This window comes from Rhamphochromis sp. 'chilingali' (assembly GCF_963969265.1).
Source record: "Rhamphochromis sp. 'chilingali' genome assembly, chromosome: 17".
Lineage (NCBI taxonomy): Eukaryota > Metazoa > Chordata > Actinopteri > Cichliformes > Cichlidae > Rhamphochromis > Rhamphochromis sp. 'chilingali'.
Genome location: NC_137944.1, coordinates 35,912,720 through 35,927,712, shown reverse-complemented (window position 1 = coordinate 35,927,712; position 14,993 = coordinate 35,912,720). Strand labels below are relative to the sequence as shown.

Here is a 14,993-nt window from a genome sequence, read left to right as displayed (position 1 = left end):
AGGTCCTCCTTAAACGGCTCCTGCTGGGCGATATCGATGCGTTTGAAGGATAAACGGCTGGAGGCGGCGGCGGCACAGCTGACGGTAATGAGCTGAGGCTGATTTACTGGATGAAATGAAAGCAGCTCTCATTTGTGCTCCTGTCTGCTTCTTCACAGAGGCGCTGCTGTTTCCTTGATACCTGCACCCAGCAGGATTTAGCGCAGAGGCAAACAAATGCAAATGCCGGCCTAATTACCAGCAGTCACATCCGGCCTTCGCGGTCTACGTGGGCCGGGTCCTTCGAAGACCGAGAAGGATGCAGCCGACGTTTTGGGACACAGCTTGTGTGACGCTCTGCTAGCATTAGCTGATAGCTTAGCCCTCCACCCTTCATCCACCGACAAAACGCTGACATGGGTGTGCACATCCAGCTGCTTTTAACTAGCACAACACACACAGTGACACACACACTCGAGGGGAAGAGACATTAAGGGTCAAAAGGGTCAAACCTAAACACCTCCATGTGTACCTGCGCATAGTAATGAGTTTCTGTCACAGAGACCCCGTGAGGAAATGTGACGAGGCTCCAGACAGAATGTCTCAAAGACGGCCTAAATAGAGCCACCTTATCTCCAAGGTGAGCTGTGTGTGTGTGTGTGTGGGGGGGGGGGGTCTCAGGCTTGTCTCACTGAATGAGAATTGACATGAGGGCTTCTTTGGCTCCGAGCAGCAAACTAATGATTTAAGGAATGACACACACACACACCTGATCCACTCCCAAAGACACACCTGGACAAGTCCTGAAATTGACCAGCCCCTAGTTGGCCCCAGCTGTCCCCTGGGCTGGGTACAGCTCCCAGAGATTAGACTGAGCCGGGCTCCTCCTAATGTAGGTGTCAGTCTCATAAAGCAGGTTTGTTTAAACTGGGCAGAGCTGCAGAGTGACGATGACTGGCGTCCTGAGTGGACACACATCGTCCTCCCACTCTGGGACTTCCTGTCTGTTCTTCACGTCTTTGATCTTTTGCGTCGCACTTTTGTGATGTTGAGCTTTTTTACCTGCTGCTGTTTGATTCGTGTTGATTTCAGAGGAAATGCCTGTTTGTGCGATCGTGTTGGGGTGATGGTGCCAGAATACACCCGTGTGAATGTGTTTGATGCAGCGGCCTGTAGTGTAGGGCAGAGGATAACGTCTGGATCAGCTGCTGGTATTTTCACTGTAGCTACTGTTTGTGTGAGCGCGCTCTCGCCACGTATCTGTAGCAACATGCAGTGCTTGTGTTGGAGCTGATGTGTCCCCTGTGATGCACAGGTCCCTGAACACATCGCCGTCCTCTGCAGTCGCACACATCTGTAACCGTCCTGTGTCGTGGTTTTGGGATTGTCGTGCCTCAGAGTTCCTGACTTTGGATTGGCTGCTCTGAGCTCCGATCTCTGACTGAACGTGAATCTGATTGGTCAGTTGAACCCGTTTCATCACCGGCGCTCCCGGCTGCAGGTCGCCACCTCCTCCTCTCTCAGCCTGTCATCCCATCACCACGTCATTGTACGCTGGATGTTTCGTCCTCTGCAGCGTGTGTGGGGCGTGGCCTGGTGCTCGAAGCACTAATGCATGCAGTGATCATTCTATCAGCTTTCCTCAGATCAGGGCTGATTACATGGCAGCCATGTTGGAAATGACCAGAAACGGTGAGCTGTATGTGACCATGGCGACGCGCTCGCTCCTCAGGGAGCAGTTTGTGGGCATGCTCAGACTCCTCCACGTTCTACCGCCTGTCTCCTCCTCACACCTTGTAATGGAGACGAGGAAGGTGTTGGCACCAGCGGCCTCCATCATGTTTCTGAGGAGGAGGAAGAAAAGCGATATTTTCAGATCCAAAACTGGAGGAGGGAGTGACGCCTCCTTCATTCTCCTTCATTTCTAGGCCAGGGAATAAAGAGGAGGAGGAGTGGACTGGTCACCTCTGGGACCGCCTTCTCCACCTTTCATTTGTCAGGTGTGAGGTGAGGAGACGACAGGAAGGAGGAGGTGATGGAGAGGAGAGCGTTCACCTTCATGCTCACTCACTGTGACACCAGCGAGCGGAGGAGGGGCTTGCCTACAGGGGGCGCCCTCGGCAGCTCCTATTGACCTGCAGCACACAAACACACACATTCTTGTTTTTATGTCTTAGTGAGGACATCTAATTGACATAATGCTTTCTTGCTGCTTACCATAACCCAGAGCCTAGCTGTAACCCTGACACTAAAACCACATTTTGAGTCTAAAAAATGTCTTCAAACTCATGAGGACGGGCATTTTTGTCCTCATTAGTGACTGTTGGTCCCCACAACCATATGTAAACAGGCACTCACACACACAGAGGTCCTCAGTGGGACTGTGGGGCCTTCAGGAGATCAGATAACATCAGAGAACAGATGTTCCTGTTATCCACCTACTGGTCAAACCTGCTGTTTGCAAGGGAACCCAATCAGAAGCAAGCTGTTAAAGGGGAGGGGCTAAAACAGCTTCTTTCAGACACAGATGAACCGTGTCCTCTCCGAGGCCCAGGATCAGATACAGAAGCATTATTATGAAGCAGGAGTCATGGAAAGCTGCTGTCCATGAAGCAGTGGAGGAGAAAAGGAACAGAGAGGGGTGGAGTTACTGCTCGTGCAGCCTCGCTGGGCGCCCTGCTAACGATGGTGGTGTGGACACGGCACACCTGTGCAGCTATGAGAGCTCTGTGTTAATGTGCTGACAGTCAGAATTGAACGCCCGTCGGGTAATGGCTGAGCGATATGCTAATCCTCAGGATTTATAGATGTGGCTGAAGAGCGGTGAACTCTGACATGTCTGTGAAGGTTCTCAGTCATCCAGGTCATCGTAGTCAAAGGAGCTTGCAAAGAAAAGCGTCTGGACTTCTTTAAGTTGCTTGAAGACGTTTCACCTCTCATCCGAGAAGCTTCTTCAGTTCTAAGGTCAAATGGTGGAGAGTCCCAGATATAAACCTAGTGGGAGTGACCCCCCACAGAGGGACAAAAGGACCCCCTGATGATCCTCTAATCACATGATTAGGTAGATCAGCCACAATCAGCCAGAGTTTCGGGTGAGCTCATTGTAAAACCTGGCCCCACCCTATCATGTGATTTCCTGAGGTCAGATGGCCCAGGATGTGAGTGGGTGTTAAGGCGTCTGGGGAGGATCTCAAAACTGGATTATAGATGGCAGAGAGTTGGTGTCGTAAACCCCGCCTCTGTTCAAAGATGGTCGCTCACAGTGGACATAGATGCTTCTTTCACTCCTCTTTCAAACCATCTGTCCTCTCTGTCCAACATGTGAACATTAGTATGGGCTCAAAATGTGGTCATAAGTATTTTGTACTTGTAAAAAAGATTAGTGTGTGGACTTAGCCAAAAAGACCCTGCAAGTTACAGGTACGAATTTTGACCCTATTTTTCTTCCCTTCATCTGATTGGTCAATGTCATGTCAATCACAAATGTAACAATCCAATCAGAGAACAGATGGGTTTGGCTGTCGGGGGGGGGCTTTTTTGAACTGCCTTCTTTGCTCTTCTATGTTGTTCCGTGCATGGCACAGCATAGAAGAGCTCCTAAGACGGTGAACTCTGACCTCTCTGTCTAACCTTCACCTCTTTCTGTGTCTTTCTCCTGACAGCTGACGTCCACCATGACCTGCTGACATCACCGTTCCACCGCCCCCTCCTCCTTCCATTTCTTTCCTCGCAATGGCCCTGACCTGTTGGCTGTCGCCATGGCGACCCCCAACCCTGCTGCTGCTGCTGCTGCTCACTTCCTGGTTGCCGGCTGAGTCAGCTTCAACCACGCCCTTCCCCAAAGACCTGGAGCCGATCAGCGTGGTCAGCTCAGAGCGTGAGTATTGCGCGATGGTGATGATGTCCCACTGTGGTCGTTTCACATCACTATAGCAACCGTTCCTTCATCTGATTGGACAGAGACAATCTATCTCTGCTGTGTTCCTGTTTGTTCTGATTTAACTGACCACACCCACATTTGTGAGCATGCTCTCCACACACACACACACACACACACACACACACACACACACACACACACACACACACACACACACACACGTTTATGTTTTTGTGCGTTTACAGAGTCGTTTCAGTACCCGGGGTTTCAGGGTTTGCTTCAGGACAACGACACGCTGAGGCTGGGCCTGGACTTCCAGAGGATGCTACGGATCAACCACGTGCTGTACATCGCAGCGAGGTCGGCACGCACGCACACGCACACGCACGCACATGCACGCACGCACATGCACGCACACTTGTGTGTTTTCAGCAGCTTGAGTAAACTAGTAAACGTGACCTGTGAGGACACAATAGTGAGTTTCCCGTAGCTGCACACTGCACTGCAGTAGTGAGTCGGTCAGCAGGCTCAACGTGAACATCAAAGTGTTCCTGTGAGCTCTAAATCGTTTCAGTCTCTTTAAATGATGATTTGATGTTCCTGTCAGTGTAAACCTGAGGCTGGAGGAAATCAAAGAGACATTTTTCACGTTTGCTGTCCATAAATTGGTTTCATTGTTGATCCTGAAAATCAAATCCAGCTCAGAGAGCAGCAACAGTCAGGAATGACTCGTGACCACGAACATGCCTTTACTCAGGTGAACGTCTGCCAGTGTTTCCTGCTGTCGGCTGTACTCTGAGAGGATCTTGGTTCCCGTTTGTCACATAAACAGCAGAATGAATATTTCTGGAAACAGGAAGTGACCAGTCGGACGTACTTTGGCCTCCGGATGGTTCCAGCCTGCCCAGCTGACGTTTAGCTCTGTGCTGTTAGTTTGCTCATTAAAATATCCATGAAGTCCGGGGCTGTGAGTAGGACACACACCGCGGAGCCATGGAAGAACCAAAATACTAATTCATTCATTCAGAGCGTCACGAGGACTTTCTGCCACGCAGCAGGTCTTTGTAGAAAGTGCGACGGAAGTTCTTACGTCAGTTTTTTGGAATATCACAATAGCCCTTTGGAGCTTGAGTATTATTAAGATCCCTCACCGTGGTGCAGAGCACAGATCATACATGAGGATCCGTGTTTTTAGGACACGGCGAACACGCAAGGATCTGAGGCGAGCCTTTGAAGATGGCCTGAGAGCGGTCGAGACTTCATCACTGAATATGTTTTATCAGAAACATTAGAATCAACAGCAAAATCAATAATAATGAACAGCTGTCAGTGTTCCTGATAGGAAGTGCATCATGGAGGGGTTGGATGGGCAGCACGTCGATCGTAGTCCATTAAAGAGGCTGACTCTGTGCTTTGACCTCCGCAGGGATCACGTGTTCGCAGTCAACCTGACGACGGCTTCAGGGGAGGTCGTCCCACAGCTGGTGAGTGCGATCGCTCAGTAAACACACAACGACATGGCTGCGTGGAGTTGTCGGGGTGTCGCCTCCGAGTGTTCCTCACACGCGGTCTTAGGATAAAATGTTCAAAGACAAATGCAACGATCTGTGAGTGCACATGAAGGCAGTCAGAGCTGTGAGGTGTGGGGCCGAGCATGAAGCTGCTTGAGCTGTAAGACATCAGACCGAGGCTGAGCTGAGCAGACCTCCGAGCAGCTCGCTGACAGGAAGCTCAAAGAGGTTCTTATACGTGCGTTTCTGCCTCGTTCACATCACGACACTCACGTGTCAGAGCGTGGGTTCAGTGTCACAGCTGGCCCTATCCATGCAGAGTTAAAGGGAGGGGACCGAGGACAGACCTCTGTGGCACTCCACGTCACAGTGGGTGTGGAAGAGCATCACCAGCAGCGTCGTGTGAAACAAAAAGTTCATTTCAGAGAGAACTGAGTGAAATGTTCTGCTTCGAGCTCCCTCCTCCTCCCGTTGCTGCAGCTCATTGCTTTGAAGTTAGTGTGTCAGGCTGCGTGACGATGACCCTCCACGTGGACGCCAAAATGTCCTCCAGCGTGAGAGAGGAGCCAGGTGGAGGTGAGAGATGCTCATGTTCTGTTGGGCAGACAGAAACCGCAGATGTTTCCTTCTCCTCGGCTGGCCGTCAGCGGCGATGATGTCAGCGTGCCGCGCTGCTCGCTGCAGCCTTTGGTGCTGATGGGTGTCTGCGTGGACCTGCTGTTGACCTGCTTCACGGTGCTCGCTGTAAATATCAGCGCGCACAACAAAACTGTGCGTGACGCACAAAGGACGCGCTTCCTTTGATCTGCACACGTCCTCCTGATCAAAGAGAAGAGGTTACGGGGGCTCCTCACGGTAATGGGCCTCCCGGTGCATTGTGGGACGGCGGGCGGCGGCAGCTCTTTGATGTGAGCTGTTACTCTCGTTATCGGTGCTCCGACCTGAGCGGCACGGCGAGGACCACGTCGGTCTGTGTGCGCTTTAATCTGCAGTTATGGACTCGTGTTCTCGTCGGGTTTAGCACGTTTTACCACGGCGCTGATCGCCCACATCTGTTCTTTTAGGGGGAGAGACGGGAATAATCTGTATCCAGCTGGGATCTAATCCCATTTCTTTAAATCCATCATGAATAAAAGGGTTTACAGGCCCGTAGCCCCGCCTCTTTCAAGCTGCAGGCTGGGCTTTTGTCTGTCGAGGTTATCTGTAGGTGTGTTTACATTTCTGGCATGGTATCAGACCTGTTGACGCTGCCTCTGATGCACGCTGAGTGTGAGTGAAATGATGCTCGCTGCGAGGCTGCACGCTGAGGCATCCTGTTTCTATTTTAAAACCCAAATCAGCCCAAATAGGTCGCATTTTTCTGTGGAGCGATGACTCAGCAGCAGAGAAGTGAAGCATGCTGGGTTAGGCGTAGAACGTCGGTGCTGATGGAGAGCGCGAAAAGGTGGCTGCTTGGTGTTGTGGTTGAGACTGAGGTTTGTGTGTGTGAGCTGTTGCTGCTCCGCCTCCTCGCACGCGTGTTCACATCTAATCAAACCTCTGTCCCCCACATGCTGAGAAAATCACGCCCTCACTTTCCTCTTCCTGTGTTTCAGAAGCTGACGTGGAAGTCCAACGACGTCAGCAAGTGCACGGTCAGAGGGAAGAACAGCGTGAGTTCGCCTCCACCTCTGCTTCTGCTGCTCCGTCAGTTTTCCTCACAGTTCTAACTCTGCCTTTGTGTTCCAGGACGAGTGCTACAACTACGTGAAGGTGTTGGTGCCTCGAAACGACGAGACGCTGTTTGCCTGCGGGACCAACGCTTTCAACCCGACGTGCCGAAACTACAAGGTGAGCTTCAGATGGCGGCGCGCTCGGAGAGGGGACGCGCTCGGAGAGGGGACGCGCTTGGAGAGGGGGCGTGCTTGGAGCGGGGGCTTTAAAGAACTCACAGCTGCGTTGTGTCTCTCCTTCTGCAGCTCAATATTAAATTCGATAGCTTTTAAACTGCAGCGTGTCGGAGTTCCTCCAGCTCTTACTTAGACTTTAATTTTATTAATTTTCTTTACGTATTTGGCTGCGTGTGGATTATGAGACAGTCGATCATTAAGCAAAGGCAAGCTCATTTTTCCCCTCTTCAGCTTTTTCTCGTGAGTGTTTGAGGGCTGAATTACAGTCATCCCAATGAGACGTGTTCACCGCATCCTTTCACACAATCCTGCACGGACATCAAACCCACTTTACATGGACAGCCCACTTTGACCTTCACTGGACCAGACCAGTGAAACTCCCCCTCCTGTCAGAGTCAGATATGTGAATGTCAGAAGAAGAAGAAGCCGTTTCTGTGTTTCCTACATGATGAAGAAACTCTGCAGTGAAGAAATAAATGTTTAAACTAGGAGAGAAGGTTCCGCTCGCTCGTTGGCCAGACTGTCCTGTAAATTTAAAACAGAAAGTTGTTGTTTGTTCACGGTGCTTCCCCCGCCGTAAGAGCAGGAACAGCTCTGAAAGTTCTTAAATTACAAAATATGTCTAAACTATTAGGGGGAGGGGCTATGGCTGCGAGCTCTCTGTGAGGTCACAGCTCAGTGGGCTCATACCAGCCTCTAGGTTCAAGTGTGGAATCACTGAGCGGGTGGATGTCGGGTGGGGTTGCACGATGTCGGGCGCTTGGATGTCGGGTGGGGTTGGCACAATGTTAGGTGTTTGGATGTCGGACAATGGGTTAGGGTGTTGGGTAGGTGGATGTCGGGTGGGTGGGGGTTGCAGAGAGGATGCTGCACTGAAAAGCTGGCAGCTGCTTTGGTCACTCGCAGGTTTCAGGCCCTTTCTCAATTCTCAAGTGAGTCTGTGCTCGTGTACTCGGCGAGTCCGGACTTGGCGAGAACGATGTCACAGGTCTGGAGCCTCTTAATTTCACTGTGAGTAATATGTTATGAAGCTTAACTTTGATCACAGCCAAACCGGTTTACTCAGGAACAAATAAAACTGAAATACACCAAACATTAACATTTAGAAGTGAGCTAAGTGACTTACATATCATGTTTAACCTCAGTGGGGGGGTTGTAAACAATGTGCCGGGAGTCCGCTGTTCTCGCCGGCTCTAGTGGTCAGAGGGCCCGGTGGCGCCAGTGTCCGGCAGCCTCGCCTCTGTCAGTGCGCCCCAGGGTGGCTGTGGCTACAATGTAGCTGCCATCACCAGTGTGTGAATGTGTGTGTGAATGGGTGGATGACTGGATATGTAAAGTGCTTTGGGGTCCTTAGGGACTAGTAAAGCGCTATATAAATACAGGCCATTTACCATTTATTTAGTGACCCTTGACCTCGCTGTCTGCTATGGAGCTGGCGGGTCACAGACGTCTCCGAAAACGTCGGAGCGCGTTTGGAAATATGTGATATCTTGATAAATCGAGCAGATATATGAAGTTCACACAGCTACATTCTCGCCTGAAAATAACTTAAAAGTTTATTTTGTGACCCAGAAAGAGTAATATTTAAAAGTTTTTAGCCCCGCTCGTCCGCCATTGCCACGTTTGGGTTTGGGACGAAATGCATTCTGGGATATTTAGCTGTACCAGCTACACACAAGTCACCACCGATGCATGCTCGATAAAACGGGCGGAGCGAGAACACATCCGGGACTGTTTCGCGTTCTCGGCTTGATGCGTACTTTGAACTGGAGCAGTACTTGGTCTCCGACTGATGCATGTTGAGACAGGGCCTCAGGCTCTCGATCAGCTGCAGTAAAATGTGAAAAAGGATGCAAACAGGAAACGGAGAGTGTCCCCCTTCAAAGTAAAAGTGGTGCCTTTTTGGAACTTGCGGGTGCAGCAGTAAGACAGGTTTGCCTGTGTGTCCATGTGTAATAATGAGTGAAGGACTAATGAAAGGACCAATCACAGCTCAGTGGTGAGAGCACCGTCCTGCTGCTTCTGGACGTGAGTCATTCTGACATGAACTGAAGGTAATGACTTTGATATTTTGCCAGTTATTATTTTAAAATGTTTAATTTTTTAATTCCAGTCAATTAAATGGAGCCGTGCTTCCTGCTGAGCGCTGCTGTGACTGATTACCGCAGTCACATAAAGTGAGCGCCGCCTTTGTTTCCCGTCACTGTTTCCTAACAACTCGCTGCTGTGTCTGAGTGCGTCTGTTCTCTCCGTGCCCATTATCCTCTCAGCCGCTCAGCTCCCCCCGCCGTCACCAGCGTCGGGTTAATGAGCGCAGAGTTGACATGACGGCGTCCCCAGATCCTAATTGAAAGTGTCAGGTGGATCGGGACCCCTTGTCGAGACCTAACGACACTTTCACAACAAAAGCCACAATTTCAGGTGTCAATCCAGAACTGCGCTCTTATTTTCTTTTCCCATCACGCCGCCGTGCCGCTGCGGTTTGATTGACAGCCAATGACCCCATTTAGCAGAAGCTTTGTGTGCTTTGAAACCTCCGGCGGTGAGAAGGAAACCTTTTTTTTTTTTATTTTTTTTTTTTTTATTAACAATTGGAACAATACAGTCACAAACAAAATAATACATTATAGTGCAAATGAACTCTCGTGGAGGATAAAAAAAAAAAAAGAACATAGTCAATACAACAAAACTAACAGCAAGGATATGGGGGGAGGGGGCTAGACAAAAGATCCACAGTATTAATGGGGAAGAAATTAAAAGGAGCACAGGTTGATACACAATATAGGTAATAATCAAAACAGTAGCAAATGGGAAATGTCATCATAGATTGCGGCAAATCTGCTTGACTTCAGTTTTTTAAGTGACATGAAATAATGTTTAAAGTCATTGATGAACCAAGTAAAGGATGGTTTTCTATTCCTCCATTTACAACAATGTATATGGTATTTACCTAACAGGATGACAATGTTAATCACAGTAGAGACAGATGGATGTTGTTTAGCCATATAGAAAATAATATCAGAAATACTAAACTGGGGAATATCGTTGATCTTGAGGGATAACCAGCTGTGTAGTTCTAACCAAAAGGCAGCTGACACAGGACATGAGAAAAACAAATGGTGTAATGTTTCACAGGCTGAATCACAAAATGCACACTGGTTAACCTCAAATTTAAACCTCCTCTTTAAAAATTCAGACACAGGATATATATTATTAATTATCTTGAAATGAGTTTCTTTTACTTTTGGGGAGACAGGCCACTGAATGAATTTTGAGAACGCCTTTTCCATGAGTGACTGGTCCCCATGAAGGGCCTGCAAATATCTACCTGAGTTAAACCCCTGGAAAAGAATAGATTTAAAATTCACACTGATAAATTTATTGTTACATTTACTATCATTTAGGATGCAGTTACCAATTTTTAGGTTTGGCAGCGCTGGATTGACCTCAGAGTGTAGCATTGTGTTGCGTATCAGCTGCCTTAGGGCCAAAGGGATAGCACAGCAAACTTTTCTGTATTCTTTTAATGGACAATTAAAGTTGTGTCTCTTTGAGAAAGGCACGTAATCCAATAGAGCACCACTCAAATCCAGCAAGTCAGTTACAAACAAGATACCACTCTCAAACCAGTTCCTGATAAATAATGTCTTTTTGTTAGCAGTTATCACTCTATTGTTCCATAGGGTCGACATATGAGGAGAAAAGTTGTGTGTAAACATCATTTTCCAAAAATGAAGAATCTGTTTGTGAAAATTAGAGAGTGTAACAGGTATTTTACTAGTCTCAAAGTCACATTTTAATAGAAAATCAATTCCTCCTAGTTCCTTAAATAAAGATCTGGGTATATGAAACCACATGGAATCAGACTGAGATAAGCAAGCTCTGAGCCAGTTGATCTTAAAAGTTCCGATCATTGATTCAAAGTCTAAGGCTCTGACACCACCCTTCTCATAATCTTTAACCAACTGTGATCTCTTAATATAGTGGGTTTTGTTTTTCCATAGGAATTGAAAAATAATTGAGTTGGCTTTCCTAATATTTTGGGGAGAAACATAAAGAGAATGACATGGGTAAATTAATTTAGAGATACCTTCAGCTTTGGAAAGGATGACTCTGCCAAATATAGTGATATCCCTGGTCAACCAACGACTAAGGGATTTCTTCATGTCGACGATACGATTGCAGATGTTGTTGTCTTCTCTTCGGGACATATTTTTAGAAATCACTATACCTAAATATTTAACTTCCAGTTCAACTCTTATAGAAGCTATATTAGAATCAGAACACGTGTGAATAGGTAACAATTCACATTTGTTAATATTCAGACATAGTCCTGACGCCTGGGAGAATAATGAGATAGTGTTAAGCGCTTTAGCTACCATGGATTTATCTCTTAAAAACAGTGCAGTATCGTCAGCAAACTGGCTTATTTTGAATTCCTTGTCAAAAATGTTAATACCATACAAATCAGGGTCTTTTTGGATGATAAGTGCCAGCAGTTGAGTGGTTAATATGAACAATTTGGGGGAAATAGGGCATCCCTGACGGATACCTCTCTGCACTTCAAACCTAGGTGTCATTCCAGGGTTAAGCGAGACAGAGCTAGAAATGTTACTGTAAAACATTTTGATCACATTACAAAAGTTATCCCCAAAACCCAGGAAATTCAAGGCTTTAAGCAGGAAGGGATGTTCAACCGTGTCAAAAGCCTTATAAAAGTCCAAAAACAACACTAAGCTTTCTGTCTTTATATACTGGCGATAATCAAGCATATCAAAAATCAATCTAATGTGATTGTGTATATGTCTTCCTTTTATAAACGCCGACTGACATTCATCCACTAAATGTGTTAAACAATCATTTAATCGGTTCGCATATACATGAGCCATTAATTTATAATCATTACACAGAAGGGTTATGGGTCTCCAATTATCCAGAAGTAGTTTGTCTTTGTTGGGTTTTGGAATTAAAGTGATTAAACCTTGTTTCATTGTAGGTGAAAGATTAGTTGATGAGATACATTCTAAGTAAGCACTGTAAAGAGTTAATCTAATGTCATGCCAGAAAAAGGAGTAAAATTCCACTGTTAGCCCATCAATACCTGGTGATTTGCCCCTGGGCATTTGTCCGATTGCCTTGTCCAGCTCTTCGATTGCAAGTTTACTCTCCATACGAACCTTTATATCCACATCCAATGTCCCATTAAGGCCTCTAAGACTTTCCAGAAACACAGTGCCATTCTCCGTTGAATAGGTTGACTTGTAAAGGTTACTGTAAAAATGAAGTATTTCCACGTTTATTTTGTCATGGTCCTCAGTCAAAACCCCCTTGATATTCAGTGATTGAATCTTCTTATTTGATTGTCTGTATTTTTCTAAATTAAAAAAGTAGGAAGAGTTTTTCTCACCCTCCTCAATCCACCGGGCTCTTGAACGAACATAGGCACCATTGGCTTTCTCTAAGAACATTTTGTCTAGTTGAGATTGAAAAGTGTTTAGTTGTATATGTTCGTCCAGAGATAAATCCTGTTTGCAGCATAGCCTGTTAATTCTTTCAATAATGCTTTGTTGCTCCTGTCTTTTCTGTTTAGCAATGGATTTGCTAATTTGAATTGCTACCTGTTTAACTTGGAATTTAAACCATTCCCATTTGCTCACATGTGACATATCTAGTTTATCAATTTCCACAATTAAATTTCTCACTTCAAGGCAGAAGTTGTCATTATGCAGAAGGTTGTTGTTGAATTTCCAAATAAGGGATTGATGTTTCACCTTGGTTAATGAGATGAATAAGGAAATCAAACAGTGATCAGTTAGAGGGGAAGCGGAGATTTCACACTTAGAAATGTTGTTGATCAAATTGTTAGAGACTAACCAGTAATCAATCCTGGAACACTGACCATTATTAGATGAATTAAACCAAGTAAATTGAGATACAGATGGATTTTTCAGCCTCCAAGCGTCACAGAGACTAACTTTGTTGACCAAATTAAGGATACTTTCATCGTAACTGTGGCATGAGGTCCTGGATGGAAGACGATCTACAGAGGGATCAGGAGCTATGTTAAAGTCTCCCCCCACAACAACTTTGTCAACAAGATAGCTCAATTTCCATTGCTCTAACTGTTCACAAAGGAAGGTTAGAAGTTTCTTATTCTGAGCTCTATTAGTATAACCATATACACACAGCAGAATGTATTTTGAACCATTAATCTCTGACACTATCATCAGCCAATGACCATCAGAATCACTTTTACAGTCTATGACATTTCCCGGAAACCTATTAAATAAAATCATCACTCCAGCTGAGTGAGACGTACCATGACTAAAGAAAACAGATTCACCCCACTGTGTTTTCCAGAACTTTGTGTCTGCCTCTGCCGAATGGGTCTCTTGTAGAAAGACACAGTTAGCCTGTTGCTCCTTGCAAAAAAGAAAGATAGCCTTACGCTTCACAATGTTTCTTAGCCCCCTGATGTTCAAGGAAATAACAGATAACATATAACACTATTACAAAGGTATTGGGGAAAAGAAAAAGAAACTTAAGAAGACACGCAGGAACGAGCAGCCGTGTCCTGTATAAAATAACTATTCAGTGCAATAACCCTTAACAACCGGGAAATTTTAAATTAAATGACATGCTAAGCAATAGGCTTAATCAACAGCAGCATACCTGAGAGGTGTAAAAGGTCACACAAAAGAAAATCAGTTCGGGTCCACTCTTTGGTTATCAATCAGAGCGTAGCCGTCCTTCAAAAACGCTCCCTTTCCCTTACTCCTGGAACCCTGGACCAGCGGCCACAGCTTAACTCGAGCCTCCCGATCTTCCTTGGAGAAGTCTTCCTTGAAGTGGATGTTCATCTCCTTGCAAACCCTCGCATGCCTCGATTTCTTCCAGACGTCGTCCCGGACCGTTCTCATGCCAAACTGGATAATTATGGCTCTCGGGGACCCGGAAGATGCAGCGTTCCCCTTCTTTCCCAGCCGATGAACAGTATCAACAGTCTCTCTCAGTTTATCCACAGACAAGGGCACAACTCTGGTGAGAATCCCGATAACTGACTCTCTCGTGTTTTCATCATCTTTCTCAGGAAGACCAGTCAGCCTTAGGTTCCATCTCCTCTTATATCGAGCATGTTCCTCACAGGAGCTGCGCAGGGATTTGTTTTCTTTCTGCAGCTCACCAACTTTCTCCTGGAGTTCTACTATACTTTCTTTATTTTTTCTTATTTCCGCCGTGTTCATGTCAATGCGCTTTTCAAACTTACGCAGCAACGCCGTCTGTTCATCCATCTTTTGCGTTAACACATTGAATGCTTGCAAGATTGCTGCAGCGGTGTCCTCCTCCTCCAGCGGCTGCGCTCGCACCCCTCTTGCTTTCTTCGGGTTAGGGCTTTTCGTCGGAGTGTGAGCCCAGTTGATTCTGGAGTCCTTGGAAGTCATGTCAGTGATCTCCAAATCTTGAATATCCTCCTCGTCACACGCCTCCCTCAATACCGAAACGTTGTAGTCATGATCCATCGTGATCATAGGACAAGTATCAAAATTAACCCCGGACAAATTACAAATTAAAGCTGGTTTACAGTTAGTTCTCCAGTGGCTGGTTGAAGTGCACAAAAAGCGCAAAAAACGGGTTATTGCTTTTAATAAATTCAGAGTTTCAGGACAAAAAAAAGCCAAAAAGTTCGGACGCCTGCAGTAAAGTTGCTGCTCACTCCGCCATCTTGTTTCCTCT

The 14,993-nt window shown here is 46.6% G+C and overlaps 1 protein-coding gene across 1 annotated transcript in view; it reads left to right on the top strand.

Annotated features, from left to right (window-relative positions):
* Nucleotides 1–14,993, top strand: part of LOC308385209 (semaphorin-6D-like) — a 102,623-nt gene that overhangs the window by 46,107 nt on the left and 41,523 nt on the right. Inside the window, exons 4-8 of the mRNA XM_080864013.1 lie at nucleotides 3,642–3,856; nucleotides 4,105–4,219; nucleotides 5,286–5,343; nucleotides 6,966–7,022; nucleotides 7,099–7,200. Of these exons, the coding sequence (XP_080720139.1) occupies nucleotides 3,712–3,856; nucleotides 4,105–4,219; nucleotides 5,286–5,343; nucleotides 6,966–7,022; nucleotides 7,099–7,200 (477 nt within the window). The 5' untranslated portion in view covers nucleotides 3,642–3,711. The remainder of the gene's footprint in view (nucleotides 1–3,641; nucleotides 3,857–4,104; nucleotides 4,220–5,285; nucleotides 5,344–6,965; nucleotides 7,023–7,098; nucleotides 7,201–14,993) is intronic.